We start from the raw sequence: 16,437 nt of genomic DNA on the forward strand, positions 1-16,437 counted from the left end.
CAGGGAGGACAGGGCAGAAGCACTAAATACTGTTTAATTCCCCTCCCCCAGACTGCCTGTGGCCCTGCTCAGGGATGGGTCCTCTATAGTCACGGATTGGGCCATCGAGTCCGTGGGAATGCTCATGAGGCCTTGATCCTCCAGGGGCGTCATCATGGAGACCTCCAGCTCAGGGTCCATGAGTTGGGACTCCACCTGCACTGAGTGCAGGTCCATGTGATCTTCCTGGACCCCAAAGTGCCCCACCAACCTGCATGACACGGGCGGGGTCAGGCAGGCTGCAGGGAGGCCTGACCAGCCCCCAGCACAGGTCTCACGAGGCGCTGACCCCCCTCCCAGGGCAGGCCTGGCCCTAAAGTTAGACCTGCACCTCCTGGGGGGTCAGGACCTTGGGGGTAGGGAGGGGGCAGGACTACCCGGGGGGTCAGGACCTCCCAGGGGTGCAGGACCTCCCAGGGGCCAAGACCTCCCCAGGACACGGCGCACCCCTGAGGTCTTCTCATGAGGTCACTTACCTGCTGTCCCTGTGTCTGGGGCATGGCTCACTGGGATGGGGGGCGGGGAGAACAACAAAAGGAGGTATGAATCCTGGAACAATGCAGCTGACCTCCAGAAGCCCACAAGTGCCCCCCAGCCCAACCTGGGAAATGGTGTCCCTCAGCTACCCATGATACCCCACCCAGGGGCAGAGGCCCCTCCCCCAGCACAGTCCCGTGGCCCTCAGCCACCCTCCTCACCCTGGGACTCACATACCTCTTGGCTCGCATGACACCGACTGCCACGATGACAAGGGCACAGAAGCAGCTGGCACTGATGCCCGCCAGCACCACGAGCAGGGCGATGAGGGCCTCACGGCTGAGGCCAAGGCTGCACTCGCAGTACGTCCCAGCTGCAGAGACAGGGCCCGTGCGGCCGAGGGGCCCTCGTCACCCGCCAGTGGAGGACCCCTAGGGCCGCCCCTCACCCGGGCGGCCACCAGAAGGACACGGGAGGGGCCCTGGCAGGGGCAGGGTTCAGGGACAGGAGGAGGCACCTGCAGTAGGGATAAGCAAAAGGGACAAACATATCAGGCCAAGGGGGCTGCCAACCAGGCAGGAGTCAGGCTGGGGACAGGGGGCCATGTCCAGCCCCCAACCCCACCACACACCTCTGGACGGAACCCATCGGAAGGTGCTGACCTCACAGTAGGGCTCTGGAGTGGAGCAGGTGGGGGCAGGGCTTCGGCTGGAGCTTCACTGGCGCTCAGGGGCTGGAGCGGAGGAGCCCTGGGCAGGTGGCCCTGGGCTGGGGCAGGTAGAGGGACAGGCGCCTGGCAGCCCCTTCTGAGTGCGCTGTTGGACCCAAGACAGAGGCAAGGATGGGGCTGCTCTGGCCTCGGGGGATGGTGCTTCATGGGGAAGGGGATGGAGCCCATGCTGAGGCCCCTGGGACAGTGGGGGCTGCAACAGCTCAGCTGACCAATGTCATCGCCCTTCCCCCAGAGGCTGGGACAAGCAGGGGCCAAGGAGGGGTGAGCCCTGGACATGTGCTCACCAGCCCCCCCACTGTGTGTGGGGGGTCCTCCGGGGAGGGTCCCACCGGCACCCCAGCTGTGCCCAGGTCCATCAACCCCCCAGGATAGGTGGGGAGCACTGCCCACAGGTCATCCCAGAACCATATCCTCAGTGCAGCTGCCTCAGAAGTGGCCACAGGCAGCACCTAAGGCTCCATCATGTGCCATCCCAACTTAGAGCCCTCCTGTCCCTCTGAGGGCTTCATCCCTGTGCACCTGCCTGCCACCCAGACAAGCGCTGCCTGAGGGACTCACCTGCAGGCTGGTACCTTCAGAGTTAACCTCAGAGTCCTCCCAGGCCTCCTGCACTGCCTCTCCACCCTGAGGTCTCCGCCCTCCTCCCCTAACACCCTAGCCAAGTAAACCACCCAGGCAGCAAGAGATGCCCCACCCACGGTGGAGCCCACGGGGCACCAGGGGCAAGGGTGTGGAGGGCCCCCCACCCCGCACCAGAGCCCTCAGGGACTGGCCAACAGTTTCAGGCACAGCTCTGTGCTTGTCAATGAATGCCATGACCCAAGACACAGCTTTTTTTACCAGGTTCGTCCCTAAAACAAGTCCAAAGGGACATGAAGCAGGTGTGCCTGTGGCCAGAAGCAGAAGCCGCCACCCTGCTGGGCCAGTCTGGCAGGTTTGCATCCTGGTAGGATGACAAAGGTACACTCAGCCCAGTGCCAGGTGCCCTTCTACGTGGAGGGAATGGAGGGTGTCAGAGCCTCCTGGGCCTCCACCAGAACGCAGAGGAAGGCGGGAAGCCCTCTTCCAGTGACGGCCAGCACAGTAGCCCTGGTGCTGGGCACAGCTCACGGGAGGGAGACACTGGCTGATAAGACTACATGCCTAGTTTCCACTTCGTCCTCCAAACCTGTAGTGAACCGCATACTCTGGGTAAGAAGGGGGAAGTCCCAGGAGAAGGCTGATGTCAGGGCCCTGCGCAGCAAAGTGGATGGGGGGAACCCAAGGGCGTGGGGGCTCCAGGCCTGGAAAGACACCCCGGGCAGGTGGGAGCAGACTGGTGGAGATTCATTCGAGCCCCTGCTGCCTGGGGGAACATCGCCACCCGGCACTGGAGGCTGTAGCCCTGGTGTGCAGGTCTGAAGGCCTCCAGCCTGGGTGGAGCCAACATCCCTGCCCCCCACCCACTTCCTGGGACCTCAGGGGCTGAGGCAGTGCCAGGCCCCTCAACCCTGTAGACAGGACCCTTTGTGCTACACTGGGAAGGCCTGGCTCCCAGGATTCTGCACCTGAGCTCCTGACCGTGTCTGAGAGCATGGAACCACCTTCTCTGTGAGCCACAGAGCTAGCCCCTCCATCCAGCAGAGGATGTTCAGCTGCCCACACATCTCACGCATTCCAATGATGTTGGTCCCAGCAACAGCCCCGGACCCTCAGATCAGGAAGAGGGCAAGTGACCCATAGGCTCCTTCCCAAGGGCAGTGAGGCCTGGGGCAGGAGGGCCCTGGTGTCCTCCTGCCTGAGCTGCAATCTCCCAGGTGGGCCTTCACCAGCTGCTGTAGCCTACCAACACCCTTGTGCCAGGACTCCAGGGTTAGAGCCCAAGCACAGGTATGTAAGCCAGGACCAGACCTGGCCACTTGGGTTTCCCCTCACCTGCTCCCAGGAAGCAGGTCTGACTAAGTTGGGGTAAGGAGTCAGGTCTGGAGGGAGAACCTGGACCACAGGCCCATGATGAGCCCACAAAGCCACCAGAACAGGGAACGGTTAGAGAACCATTTGCTTTACTCTGCACTCTGGGGGCTGGGCAGGGGCACCCACCCACCCATCTTCCCGGTGGGCACATCAGCTGCAGCTCTTGGGCAGGCGGTAGACGCCGGCTGAGTAGACGAGCTGCTGGTCTCGCACCTTCTTCTGCAGGAAGCCCTGAAGCTCCTGCAGATCGATCTCGGCCAGTGCGGGGCCGGTCACCACGAACATGCGCAGCATGCTGTAGATGCGCTCCAGCGACAGGCTCTCCAGATTGGTCAGCATGGCCTGGATGTATGTCCAAAAAAGCTGGGGAGACAGAGGCCAGGCCAGCTGTTAGGCCAGCACCCGCAGGGATGCCACCTGGCCAGGGGCCGACCCAGGCCACCATCCCCCACCGCAGCCACACCAGCAGCTCCTCCTCCTTCTGGTCGGCCTGGGAAGCCATGCCGGAGTCACTCTCCTCGTCGCTGTCGATGAGCACCATGCTGTCTCGGTCCTGGGGCCGCTCCTCTTCAACGACAGAGAAGGTCCCAGCAGGCTCCTCCCTCAGCACGCCCTGCTGCAACCACACGGACATCCGCCGCCGCAGCAGTGCCACAGGCATCTTCACCACCTTGCTCAGCTCCTCCAAGGTCCAGGTAGCTGTGTGGAGCAGCCAGGAGCACTGGACACACGGGGCAAGGCCAAGCTTCCCCCTGCCCCGTCAACACCCTCCCCCACAGCCTCCCGGCATCAGCCTGCTGGGAGGCATGGCTGGGACAAGCCAACTAGGGTCAGCAGGCTCACCTTGGTCCTGGAAGTATAGCAAGACCACCGCCTGCACGGGAGTCACGGCTACAGACAGGGTGCGGTCAGCCAGCTCCACATCCATGGTCACCAAGCCCAGAGTATGCTTCCAACTGAGGGTCCGCATCGCCTGGGGAGGGCTGGCGTCAGCACAGGCGGTCCTGCAGGTCTGGCTGAGTCCAGCTCAACAGAGCCCCCTGACTTGCCCCTACCAGGCAGGTGGCAGCAGTGGGCAGAGTGGAGGACGGGGCTCCTGCCCTCTCAACCACCCCGGTCTAACAATGAGCACTGACCACCCAGGGAGGGCTACTGATAGAATCATGTGGTCTCCACAAAAGACATCCACATCTGAACCCCCAGGACCCCAAAGCATGACCTGAGCTGGAGACGGGGTTGTTGCAGATGGGCCCAGTTACGACGAGGTCAGCTGGAGTGCAGTGGGCCCTGATGGAACATGGTCAGTGTGCTCACAGGGCAGAGGGAGACAGAGTGAGGACAGACGCAGAGACTGCAGGGATGCAGCCACAAGTCAAGAGACACCAAGAAAGGCCTGCAATCCCCTCCCCTCCTCGCTGGGGGGGACAGGAAGGACCGTCCCACAGCCCTGCTGACACCCTGGTCTCTGCACTAGCCTGCAGAATGGAGGACAAGCTTGTTTTAAGGACTCCTGTTGTAGCACTGTGATAGCCCACACTTTGGTCCTGGGAAGGGGGTGCTGCTGTAGCAAATACCCAGGATGTGAGAGTCTATGGAGTGGGGCGACGGGCAGAGACTGGAAGAGCAGCAAGCACATGCTCACTGAAGAGACTGTTGGCAGGAACGCGGCCAGGAACATGGTGAGGTGTCCACGTGAGGAGGTAGCTGCAGCAATGGAGGAATCGTGACCCTGCCAGCTGGTGGCAGAGCCCTATGTGAGCACGACGGATGGAGGAAAGTGTAAGAGCGGCCTCCCAGCAGCACACAAGAGGCCGGACTGTGCAGGGGAGCTAGCAGGCGGGCCCGGACGCTGCCCCTGCTCTGTGCACGCTGGAGACGGAGCCCAGAGTACACCAGAGACCTGGACTCTGACGCTAGAGCTGACTAGTGGCTCCAGAAGAGCCAGGACAGAGACGGGCTGTCCAGAGAGGGGGTGTGTGAGGGCCCGTGGCCTGGAGGCCGTGTGTTTTAAGAGGCCCGGTGGGCAGGCTGAGGCAAGAAGAATCCTCCCCTGGAGCCTCCAGAGACTGCAGCCCTACAATCCATAACTCGATTTTGCCAGAACTAAGACAATAAATCTGCACTGTTTTAAGCCCCTCGTGGTACCTCGTTCTGGCAGCCCCAGGACCCTGACACAGTCAAGTGCTAAGAGTCTGTCTGCAATCCCTGAGCTCTAAAGGTGGAGACAATAGTGAACCCAACTTTGCAGAGAGAAAATGGGAGCAGAGTACAGCTTGCCCAGGTCACAACCCACAGAGTCATGGACAGGCTCTCTGGTTCCAAGGCCACCACTCCAGCCTGCAGCAGGGAAAACATGAGGCTCAGCAACAGAAAGCATAGCAGTAAGCACAGCTGAGGACACTCTGGCTGCACGGCCACCCACACATGTCCAGCATGACCATCAGGCCAAGATTCAGCTGGTGGGAGGCAGAGGTATGTGGTCACAGCCCTGACACAGCCATGCGGCCTGCCTCTGCCCCACCAGCATCCAGTTGGAGTTAAGACAAAGCACGCTGCAACATGGCCATCACATCAGGCCCATCAGGCCTAAGCAGAAAGACGTGGCTGAGCCACTCCTGGGACTCATGGCAAGGCCTCAGTGGGAGGTCTCAGGGCCTCTCCTGGCAGTGGCTACAAGCCATCAAGGCAGCCAGAAGGCAGGGAGCACAAAGATGCCCTACCCAGGGAGGAGTGGGTGTAGTGCCAGGAGGCTCCAGAGCGAGCACCCCACCATGGTCAGGCACAGAAGCCACAGGGTGGTCCAGTGGCCCAGCAGGAGCCAACAGGAGCTGCACAGACCCTTGCAGTCTTGTGCAGTGCTACCCTGAATATGGTCCCCGCTCTGGCCTCCTCTCTGCAGAGTGCCTAGCCTTACCCCTGCCCTTGCCTGTCTCTGAAAGGAAGCCCTCCTCCCTCCACAACTAGTTCCCCTAGCCTAGAACAACAGATTTGGAGAACCCATTGTCCCTCCCATGACCTGGCTCTGCTTCTGCCCCACCTCTCCCCACCCCAGCCCACTGTCTCCCTCCCAGGGCTCTGTCCTGAGGGCTCCTCAAGCCCTAGCTGCTGGCCCATCTCTGGAGGTGTTCCAGATGCTCCCAGGGCTCAGGCTCTGCTGCCCAGACACCTTCCATACTCATCCTCTGCTGTGGAACCCAGTGGCCCCTCAGGCCCCACAATCCCAGAACCTGCTTCACCAGTCCCCAGAAACCCAGGATGGGCACCCGAGCTCCCCACTCTCCCCAGACATGTCCCCACTGAGCCACCCCTACAAAGAAGGGCTCTTTGTGCCATCACTCTCTGCCCACACTAGGCTCCACCTGCACACACCTGCCACCTGCACTCCCAACCCAGGACTGCTGGGCCCAGCCCCATCCTTGACCACCCCACACACCTTGCAGTGTCCTCCTCCCGTGCTGAGACCCATGCCCTCAGGGCCCCAACAGCAGACAGCACAGCCCTGGTCCTCTAGCGTCCTGGGACCTGGGGAAGCAGCTTCTAGGGAAGCAAGCTGGGCAGTGGCAGAGACAGGGCAGGGTCACGGGAGTCAAATAGCTCATGGGCAATGTGAAGACCTCCTGGAGGCAGACACAGCTCCCTAACTCTCCCCAGGACAAGCCGAGCATGCCAGCTCCTGGTTCTAAGATGGCAGAGAGTAGGCAGTAGAAGAGGAAGCCCAGAAGGGGGGCGGGGAGAGCGTGAGCAATGTGGCCCTTTGGCTAGCATGGTACAGGGAAGCACATAGGCACACGTGGACAAGCTCCTGAGAGACAAGGGGAGCAGAATGTGGGCCCACCCTCTTGCCTACCCCCGACACAGAGGCACGTGAGGTGTCTGGAAACGACTGCAGGGATGGGTCACACCCTGCTTCTGCTGCACAGCATGGTTGGCAGGGTCCACCTGCCCCAGGGTTCCCACCACAGGGAGATGTGGACAGTACCTTCAGCTTCTCATACTTCTTGCAGTAGACCTCGAGGGCCTCCCTGATGTCCTCAGGGACTTCCAGCTTCTCATCCTTGAAGGGGGGCCAGAACTCACTGGATAGGATGACAGCATAGACCCCAAAAGGTGGCTGCTCCTCTGCGGGCCGCTTCTCATCCTCTTCACGAATGTTGGCATTGATGCGACGGGAATCTGCCATGTCCTGGAGAAGAGAAAGGAGGTAGGTGTCCCAAAGGGCCCAGGATAGGGCTAGGGGTGAGGCTGGGCCACATGGGCGGGGAGCCCTGGGGGCCCACCTTCAGCATGACCTCGCAGAAGTGCATCGGAGCCTCGCCAAAGCGCAGCTTCAGCAGTTCCACGTTGCGGATCTCCCTAGAAAGACGCATCTCTGAGGGGATGTGGCGTGCAAGCAGCAGCTACGGCAAAGTGCCAAATGCCTCCCAGAGAGGCTGCATGGGCGCACTCCCCACCAGGGCAGGGCCACTCCCAGGCCAAGAGGAGGGGTAGGAAGTGCAGCTCCAGCCATGGAGACCTGGGGCCTGCTCTATCCCAGCCGAGCGCCACCCCCTCACTGCCCCTGGCCTCCCCAAACCCCTGGCTGAGCTCAGGCCGGTCCTTGCTTGGCATCCCTGATGCCCCTCCCTCAGAAGCAGGGCAGGCAGCAGCTTGCAGGCCTCACCGCTCAGGACTGAAGCTGAACTGGTGCAGGAGGCGGTCAGCCAGCAGTGAGCGGTACTCGTTGATAAAGAGATCCTTGCTGCCGTAGATGCTGACCAGGAGACTGATGATGTCCGAGGAGCGCCGCTTGGAGCTGGACTTCCCTGCACAGCAGAGAGGGAGTGCCATCTGTGCTCAAGCAGGGCCCACCCTGCCCAGCCTGTGAGGCCCAGGCTCAGATCCCAGCTTGGGGGCAGGGTGGGCAGTGTATAGGCTGCCTGGGAACCTGCTCTTCCAGCAACCGGGCTGGGGACAGGCCACTGTGGGCCCACTCAAGCTGGCTGAAGCATTCGGGGGAACAGGTAGGGTAGGATGAGGCCAGATGACCCCCCGCAAGCCTCAGGGCATGGTGAAAACCAACTAGAGGCCTGAACCCTCCCCCACAGTCCAGGGCCTGGCAGGGCTGGTGGGCACTGACCTGGATCGGCATCCACGGGGTCAGGGACCCAGTCCTCAGGCTCGCCAGAGTCATCCTCGCTGTCCTGACCAGTCTCCAGGCTCGCCGGATCGGTCTTGGACAGCTCAACAGCCAAGTCCCCTGTCCCATCCGAGTCCCCTGTCAGCCCAGCCACAATCTGCCGCACAGTATCCTCCCGTGTCCTGCCAAATATGAGCATTGCTGGCCCTCACGGCACCTCTCCCTGCTCTCCATACTAGCCCACACCACCCTATCTCCTCGCCCAGCAGCCAGTGCCTATTGGCCACGTGCTTAAGCTGAGTTTACCAAATTTTGTCTCAAAGGATAATAATGATAGTGAAAATAACTAAAAACCCACCATCTTCCAGAAGCACCAAGAATTGAAATAAGACACAACCAGGGTGCATGGGGGGCTCAGGAGGTGAAGCACCTGCCTTCAGCTCAGATCATGATCCCGAGGTCCTGGGATCAAGTCCTGCATCAGGCTCCCTGCTCAGCAGGGAGTCGGTTTCTCCCTCTGCCCTCCTCTGCTGCTGTGCGCGCGTTCTCTCTCACTCAAAGTAAATAAAATCCTTTTTTCTTAAGATTTTATTTACTAACGAGAGACAGAGACAGAGACACAGGGAGAGGCACAAGCAGGCTCGATATGGGACTTGATCCCAGGACCCTGGGGTCACACCCTGAGCTAAAGACAGACCCTCAACCACTGAGCCGTACAGATGCTCCCATAGAAATAAAATCTTAAAAAAAAAGGAAAAGTAAGAAAACCAGGCCCTTCACAACCAAGTGATGGTAAACGTGAGTCAGGGCAGCTCCGGATGCCTCCCAGCCCCAGCCCTGAGCCTCCACTGCCCCAGGCGTTTCTGGGCAGCTGTACCACAGTACCTATTCAACACAATCTTTGACAGACCACCCAACAGCCTCTGCTCCTCGTCAGCCTGGGGGCCTGTCCAGCAAGGCAAAGCTGAGCGGGGGCCTCTCTGTGCTGGGAGAAGGGGAGGAGGATGGAGAGCAGGGATGCAAGGGGGGCCCCCCCAGTGTCTGCACACAGGTGGTGGCACTGGGCAATAGGTACAGGAGGGAGCCCTGGCCAGGCCATGTGGCCCTACAGGAAGGACAGAGTGTCCCTGGTGTTTCAAAGGCACAGGGACCCAGGAGGAGCATGGCTGCACAAATGGGTCCAGGAGACAAATGCTCCAGGTTGGAGCAGCTCCCTGGGGCTCACCTGCGGTACTCACCTCAGGTAGCGGCGAATGGGCTCACAAGCCACCTCCAGGATGACCATGGAAGGGTCCAGCACACGCAGGGCCTTGATGGCAGATATGTAGAGGGTGATGATGTCACATGTGTTGACACCTGCGGCCAGGATGGAGGACGGCAGTCACCACAGTACCCAGGACTTGTGGTTCCACGAGCAAGCAGCTGCGCCCTGGCTGGGCAGGCTTCAGGTTGTCTGTGTGACCTCCCTCCTCAGGACACCAGTGTGACATGCAGGAAGTAGCCTCCTCCCCGCCAACTCTCAGGTGCTCTCCCCAGAATTTTCCGAGATCCAAGACCCCCCCCCCACTGGGTGGTCTGTTCTGAAGAGATCACATACCCCACCTGCCCTGAGGTCACACCCATCATTTCCTGTGACTCCCTCCAAGGGAAGATAAAGTGGAGTGCCCTGACCCTCCTAAGGGCTGCGTAAACCTGCTCCCTACACAGGCCCTGGGCTGGGGAGGCTGGACTCTCAGCCAGCAGCTTCAGCACCTGGATGGAGGAGCCGTGTCTCCAGGGCAGCCTTAAGGGACAGGAGCAGCTGCTGCCTCTGATCGGTCCTCTCCAGGCAGTACTTAAGGTCCTCAATGGCTGGCCGGGAGTCTGGGAAGTCTGTAGGAAGAGTACCAGCCTTTGTACATGCATGCAAATACCCAAACACACAGATGCCAGCACCCACATGCTGTGCACACAAGACACAAGGTCAGCGGAGCCCAGAGGGTAAGCAGCTGCACCTCCACTCTGGAACACCGAGAGACATCTGTTAGGTGCTTCAGGTCATCCTTGTGCCTATGCGTGCCCATCGTCCACCCCCACCCCCAACCCCGTGGTGCAGAAGGACAGAGCAGACATGAGGCTGAGAGGATGAGAGTGGACATTTCTGATGTCCCACCACACCACCCTGACCCAGACACTGAGCTGAGGTAGCCCATGCTGGTGGACGCCACAGTCCCCAGTGCCCCTCACTGCCTGCAAGATCTGAAGGGCAAAGGCCCAGGAAAGGTGGGCTACTGCAGTGGGCAGGGGGCCAACCTCGGATGATGCTGAAGAGCTCCTCAATGCGTAGGCTGGCATAGATACGGTAGAAGAACCTTTGCACATGGCAGCGCCAGCGACGGAGTGTGTTGCCAGCCTCAGGGGATGCAGGCCTGGCTGGGCCATCCTGCAGGAATACCTTGCCCAGCCAGCCGACCACCCTCTCGATCCACTGTTGGAAGGTATGGGGAGGTAAGGAGCTGAGCCCCAGTCTGACGTGGACCAGAGGCCAGGAGAAGCTACACAGCGGCCCACCCTGCAGCCAGCCCTGGGGAGCCCCCAAGCCGCCTGCTCTGGAGTAGGATAGTAAGCCCAAAGGAGGCCTCCCAGGCCTCCCCTCAATGTGCCCCCACACCCTAAGATCTCAGTGCCCAGGCTTATCTCTGGCAATGGTGGGCCTGATGCAGGGCACGGAGAGAGTGCTCACCTCTGACTCGGTAGACAGACTCCCGGGGGCCACGCATCTGACTGGCCCCATCGTGTGCAGACAACGTGAGGACCATTCTGAACGCATGTACATTTATAGGCAACATGGCCACGTGGACCCCAGGATGAGTACATTCCCCCATAAACTATATAGCCACAGATAAACGTCTGGGTGCTCTGTTACATGGGAGCAACACAGGTACCCCAGCCAGGCCTCTGGGCTCACACCCACGTGAGACCACTGCCACAGAAGTACTTGCTTTGAATCCCCATCACAGCTAGGCTGCATTCTCAGAAGAAAACAGGCAAGAAATAAGAGCAGGCTGGACAGTCCCTTGTGGTTGGGCCTATCACCTCCACAACCTGGGGAGTCCAGAACAGAGCCCCAGACCATGCTCCAACCACATGGGTGCCAAGACCCTCACTGGGACACCCCAAACCTTGGCACAGCCTCCAGCAAAGTGACTCTGCACAGACTGTGCTGAGCATGGCACGGGGGGTCTCTTGCTGTCAGTAGGGCCAGCCTCCACTCAGCACCAAGACAGCTTCCACCACCCTCCAGGTCTTGGTTCACCCATCTCCATACACTCTCGCCGCTTCTAAAACCAGGGGGTGAGACACCTGGGTGGCTCAGTGGTTGAGTGTCTGCCTTCAGCCCAGGGCATGATCCTGCAGTCCCGGGATCGAGTCCCACATCAGGGTCCCTGCATGGAGCCTGCTTCTCCCTCTGCCTGTGTCTCTGCCTATCTCTCTCTGTGTCTCTCATGATAAATGAATAAAATCCTTAAAAAAAATAAAAAATAAAAAAATAAAACCAGGGGTCAGGTTTGCTAGAAACCTATTCTACAGTCCGCAGGGGATAGGGCCTAAGAGGCTGTCCTTACCTTGTGGAACTCACGCAGGAAGGAGCGCTCATACTCGCCCCGGCAGCGGTCCTCCATCCTCTCCCTGGTCACCTGGTGCAGGGTGGTGGTCACAGCCTCGGCACTGACCCGCTCCAACAGACTGAGCCTGTGTCTGGAGGAGAGCCCTGCCCGTGGAGCACATAAAACATAATCCTTTCCCCCACCTCCCATGCCCTCTATAACAAAGGCTTCAAATAAGCTGCTGGGAGGACACAGCCCTGCCCTCCCCAGCTGACTTCCCTGACTGGGCTGACACCCTGGCCTTCCCTGTGTGTGTGGTGGGTGTGGCTCTCAGGGCCAAAGCCTCATCTCCCAAATGTGACTCTGAAACAACAGCTAAACACATCCCTGTCCTGGTCACATGTATAGAAGTCCTCAGTTATGCCTTTTGGTGCAAACCCTGGTCAGCAATGGCAAAGGGAGTCAAGAGGCGAGGAGAAAGCATGTTTCTGTGTCTGAGATGAACCCAGTGAAAGCCATTCAGGGCTCCCTGACCCCTGCCAGCAACAGGACCACTCCCTAACAGCTGCACTGCTGTTGCTTCACTCAATGAGACAAAATTGTTATAAGCAACCACAAAGGACAAAAGGTCAACAGGTCAGAACCTGGCTTTAATAACGACAAAACCCTTTCCTCTTTAAAGACTGGAAAGGGCAGCCCTGGTGGCTCAGCGGTTTAGTGCCGTCCTCAGCCCAGGGCCTGATCCTGGAGACCTGGGATCGAGTCCCACGTCAGGCTCCCTTCATGGAGCCTGCTTCTCCCTCTGCTTCTCTCTCTCTCTGTATCTCTCATGAACTAAAAAAAAAAAAAAAAAAAAAAAAAAAAAAAAAAAAACTGGAAAGACAATCTGCTTGCCAGCATGTTGGCCTAATCCCCAGCTCGTCCTGGAAAGCATAAAAAAAAAAATCTCTTTTTTTTTTTTTTTTTTTGCAATTATAGGAGAGGATAACTATCTTCCCTTCCCTGGAGAGCCTACAGAAGACACAGCAGACTTGTATGTGACCGGAAATCTGGAATCACATAGGGTCTTGGTGTGCACGCAGTGTGAAACCTGAGATTAGCGTGAGTGGCAGAGATACTTGTTCTTTTTATCCAGGACAAAGAGTATAAATTCACAGCACAGGGACCCTGGGGACTGTCCCTTTGTAATGTCCAGGACTGTCAGGGCAGAGATGCCCCCCTCCCCAGAGCCAGCTCACCAGCTTTCTGAAGAGGCCGCTGGACCCAGAAAAGTAATCTAGAGTCAAGAAGAACAGGGAAATGGCCACAGCCACAAGTACTCACAGGACCTGGCTGAGCTGGTGAAACTGCTCCAGGGCCTGGCGGCACCAGCATTGCTGTTTGTCACTGCCACACCCCGCACACAGGGGGCTCTGCAGAAGTCTGTAGTACCGCCGGCGGGCGTACCTGCTGTCCAACTCCCCCTCTAGTTCCGGGTCTGTGCCCCCTTCCCCCTTCCTCTTACTCTGCATGTAGACTCTCAAAAACCGCCCGTAGAGGCGCTGAATCATCTCCTGAAACATTCTGGGAGTGGAAAAGAACAGGACGCCCCGCAAGGTGGTATGGACTTTCTCCCGAAGCCCCTGAGCGCCTGCGCCCATCAGCAAGCCCAGGCGAGTCCACTTCTCCAGCAGCTCCAGGCTACGCAGGTAGGGGTCCAGGCGACTCTCCAGCAGGCCGAAGGCGTCAAGGAGCAGCAGAAGGCACTGGGGCTCGTCCGCACAGTTCTCACGCTGGGAGATGGTATTCCAGAACTCGAGCGAGATGTGGGCCTGCAGGTCGTTCTGCAGCACCTCCACAAACCACTCCTCCAGCACCGAGTGCAAGCCGTGGCCCCTCAACACCTCCACCGCCGCCCGGAGCTCCTCCTCCTTCGGCGGCACCGCACCGCTGGTGCGGGAGGACGCCTGCGGTGCAGAAAACCGTGAGAAGGGAACGCGGAGGGACGCGGAAAGCGCGGGGACGGACGGGGAGCAGTGGGGAAGGGACGCAGCGGAGGGGAGGCTGCGGCCGACGCCAGGTAGGGGCTGTCCGGGAGCACAACGCCCACCCGGCGGACGTCCCAGGGACCCCGCGCGGGCCCGCTGCCCTCTCCCGGGGCCTCACCAGTCCGAGCGCGGCCGGCGGCACTAGCCCGGTGCTCACGGTGTTCCAGGCCAGCAACAGCTCCTGTGCGGGCCCGGGGTCGCCGTCGCGCCCCGCCGCCGCCATCTGCGCGGCCCCCTCCAGGTCCCCCGAGCTCCGGGTGCGGCGCGCGGCGATGACGCACACGAGCGGCGCGCAGCGGTGACGTTTCGGAGGGCGCGCCGTCGGACGCACCGCGCAGGCGGGAGCGGCGATGCAGTAGCGGCGGTTGGGGTGGTCGCGGCCTGGGCGGTCACCATGACCCAGCAGGGCGCAGCGCTGCAGAATTATAACAACGAACTGGTCAAGTGTGAGCGGCCTCGCGGCGGGGTCGCCTGGTGGGCTGGGAGGGCGCGGGGCTCGCCGGCCTGCGGGTCCAGGCGGTGGCGGGCCTGCCGCGCGTGGCCCAACGGGCTGCACCGTCCGTGCGTGGGGCCTCGGCCGGGACGGCGCCGGGGGCCTTGCGGGCGAGCCAGGGGGACAGCCGCTGTGCCGCTCGCCCGGGCGCCGGGTATCTGCGCAGTGAGGGGCAGAGCGGAAGGGGAGAGCGTGCACCGCCTCCCGCCCCCCGCACGGTCCAGGGTGCGAGGGGTGCGCACCGTCCGGTGCACCGGGCACGCTCCAGAGTGGGAGGGGTGCTGTGCTCCCTCCTGCCCTGGGTCCACAGCGTGTGCCCTCCCGCTCGCCCATCCCAGGCATCGAGGAGTTGTGCCAGAAGCGGGAGGAGTTGTGCCGGCAGATCCAGCAGGAGGAAGACGAGAAGCAGCGGCTGCAGAATGAAGTGAGGCAGCTGACCGAGAAACTGGCTCGCGTCAACGAGAACCTGGCCCGCAAGATTGCCTCTAGAAACGAGTTTGACCGGACCATCGCGGAGACAGAAGCCGCCTACCTCAAGGTGGGGCTGGCGCCCCGGGGGAGTCTAGGGCCGTCCAAACGCAGGGGCGACAGGATCCCGGTTAGGTGTCAGTGAGGCTGTCGGGGGCCTGGCAGGTCAGGAGTCCTGTTTTCTGCACCATTGTCCTCCCAGACCATGAGCAAAGAGCGGCCCCGGGCTCAGCTAACCTAGACTGGCTTCCCTGGGGTGCGAGGAAGGGGCTTTGGGCTAGTCTTAGGGGGAACGGGCCCTGCTGACCCTGTCTGACCTGCCCTTCAGGGGCTTCATTGCACTGCTGCCCCACAGCTCAGTGCTGGCGAGGAGTGGTGGTGACCATCCTACGTCTGTTTCCAGATCCTGGAGAGCTCGCAGACTCTGCTTAGTGTCCTGAAGAGGGAAGCTGGGAACTTGACCAAGGCCACAGCCTCAGAGCAGAAGAGCAGCGGAGCTAAGGACAGCTGATGGGGCCGTTCTGGGGAGGGGCCTGCCTCTACTGTGCCCGGCAGTGGCTGGGCCTCCGACTATCCTCAGCGTCTTTACTCTTCTTGGCACCAGCTGCCCCCTTTCAGTGTCTCAGGTACCAAGAGGCTGTTGCCAAGCTCCACCTGCCCCAGGTGACAAGGAAACCTCTGGGCACGTCCCAGCCTTGTACTCATGCAGGACTTGGGGAGTGCAGGCTCTGGGTCAGTTCTGTTCAGGGCCTGAGGTCGCCACCACCCCCCATCCCGGTGCTGCCAGAAAGGCCCTGCTCCCTTGTCTCCACACCATGAGAGTGGCCTCACCTTGCTGCCCCAGCCAGGGAAGTGGGCAAAGGGCAGGGGCCCTGCACCTCAGAGCTTGTCCTGGTGGCATGTGACTGTCAATAAAGCTTAGGTTTGTAAAGATGCCCTGTGGCCTGTGCCTGGAGTGCAGAACTGCTGGACACCTCCGGAATGAATGAATATGAGCCCCTGCCCAGCTGGGTATGGTTCATCCTTGGATGAGGGAAGCCTGGACTGGCTTTCCCTGTGCTTTTGAAAAGAGTTGAAGGTATCCTTGAGCATCTCCCGAGACCTTGTCCCCCACCCTTTCTCCCCACCAGGGCTGCTGGCCTCTGGTCCCCAACTGCACTTAACCTACTGCCCTGGAGGTATTCTGCCCATAGCTCCCAGTCCGTGCTGTTCCCTATTACCCAGCACGAGGTCTGGCCCAGAAGGATGCCCTCTTTTTCACCCATCCTCCAGGCAGGCCTGTGCCCCAGCTTCAAGGTTCTTTCTTTCTTTCTTTCTTTCTTTTTTTTTTTTAAGATTTTATTTATTCATGAGAGACAGAAAAGAAGAGACATAGGTAGAGGAAGAAGCAGGCTCAGTGCAGGGAGCCCGATGTGGGACTCAATCCTGGAACTCCAGGATCCTGCCCTAAGCCGAAGGCAGATGCTCAACCACTGAGCCACCCAGGTGTCCCCCCAGCTCCAGGATTCTAAACTGCTCGGCCCAGTGGCACCACTGCCTCCCAC

General features: G+C 60.4%; 2 protein-coding genes and 1 long non-coding RNA gene across 3 annotated transcripts; 1 reads left to right on the plus strand and 2 right to left on the minus strand.

Moving 5' to 3' along the window:
- Positions 1-7: 7 nt before the first annotated feature.
- TMEM210 (transmembrane protein 210) lies at positions 8-1,154 on the minus strand. The gene is made up of 4 exons (XM_077851541.1): positions 1,034-1,154; positions 754-889; positions 516-545; positions 8-250 (listed from the first exon to the last, which is right to left on the minus strand). The coding sequence occupies exons 1-4, from the start codon at positions 1,119-1,121 to the stop codon at positions 34-36; spliced, it is 471 nt and encodes a 156-aa protein (XP_077707667.1). The 5' UTR covers positions 1,122-1,154; the 3' UTR covers positions 8-33.
- Positions 1,155-2,449: 1,295 nt separating this feature from the next.
- Positions 2,450-13,677, plus strand: LOC144285852 (uncharacterized). The gene is made up of 2 exons (XR_013354038.1): positions 2,450-3,118; positions 3,428-13,677. It is a non-coding gene; the product is annotated as an uncharacterized LOC144285852 (long non-coding RNA).
- ANAPC2 (anaphase promoting complex subunit 2) lies at positions 3,275-14,967 on the minus strand. Its single transcript, XM_077851528.1, has 13 exons — positions 14,051-14,967; positions 13,229-13,851; positions 11,924-12,056; positions 10,611-10,785; positions 10,071-10,190; positions 9,557-9,674; positions 8,319-8,500; positions 7,863-8,004; positions 7,480-7,555; positions 7,182-7,385; positions 4,046-4,175; positions 3,666-3,901; positions 3,275-3,565 (listed from the first exon to the last, which is right to left on the minus strand). The coding sequence occupies exons 1-13, from the start codon at positions 14,933-14,935 to the stop codon at positions 3,353-3,355; spliced, it is 3,237 nt and encodes a 1,078-aa protein (XP_077707654.1). The 5' UTR covers positions 14,936-14,967; the 3' UTR covers positions 3,275-3,352.
- Positions 14,968-16,437: the final 1,470 nt, after the last annotated feature.

Source organism: Canis aureus, chromosome 16 (genome assembly GCF_053574225.1).
Source record: "Canis aureus isolate CA01 chromosome 16, VMU_Caureus_v.1.0, whole genome shotgun sequence".
Taxonomy (NCBI): domain Eukaryota; kingdom Metazoa; phylum Chordata; class Mammalia; order Carnivora; family Canidae; genus Canis; species Canis aureus.

Coding starts and splice junctions, on each gene's coding strand:
- ANAPC2 (XM_077851528.1), bottom strand. CDS start 14,935: ATGGTCCGGTCAAACTCGTTTCTAGAGGCAATCTTGCGGGCCAGGTTC. Junction 13,852..14,050: donor CGCCGGCCGCGCTCGGACTG/GTGAGGCCCCGG, acceptor TCTGCACCGCAG/GCGTCCTCCCGCACCAGCGG. Junction 10,191..10,610: donor GCTCTTCAGCATCATCCGAG/GTTGGCCCCCTG, acceptor CTCTTCCTACAG/ACTTCCCAGACTCCCGGCCA.
- TMEM210 (XM_077851541.1), bottom strand. CDS start 1,121: ATGGCCCCCTGTCCCCAGCCTGACTCCTGCCTGGTTGGCAGCCCCCTT. Junction 890..1,033: donor TTTGCTTATCCCTACTGCAG/GTGCCTCCTCCT, acceptor CTGTCTCTGCAG/CTGGGACGTACTGCGAGTGC. Junction 546..753: donor GGTGTCATGCGAGCCAAGAG/GTATGTGAGTCC, acceptor CCCCCATCCCAG/TGAGCCATGCCCCAGACACA.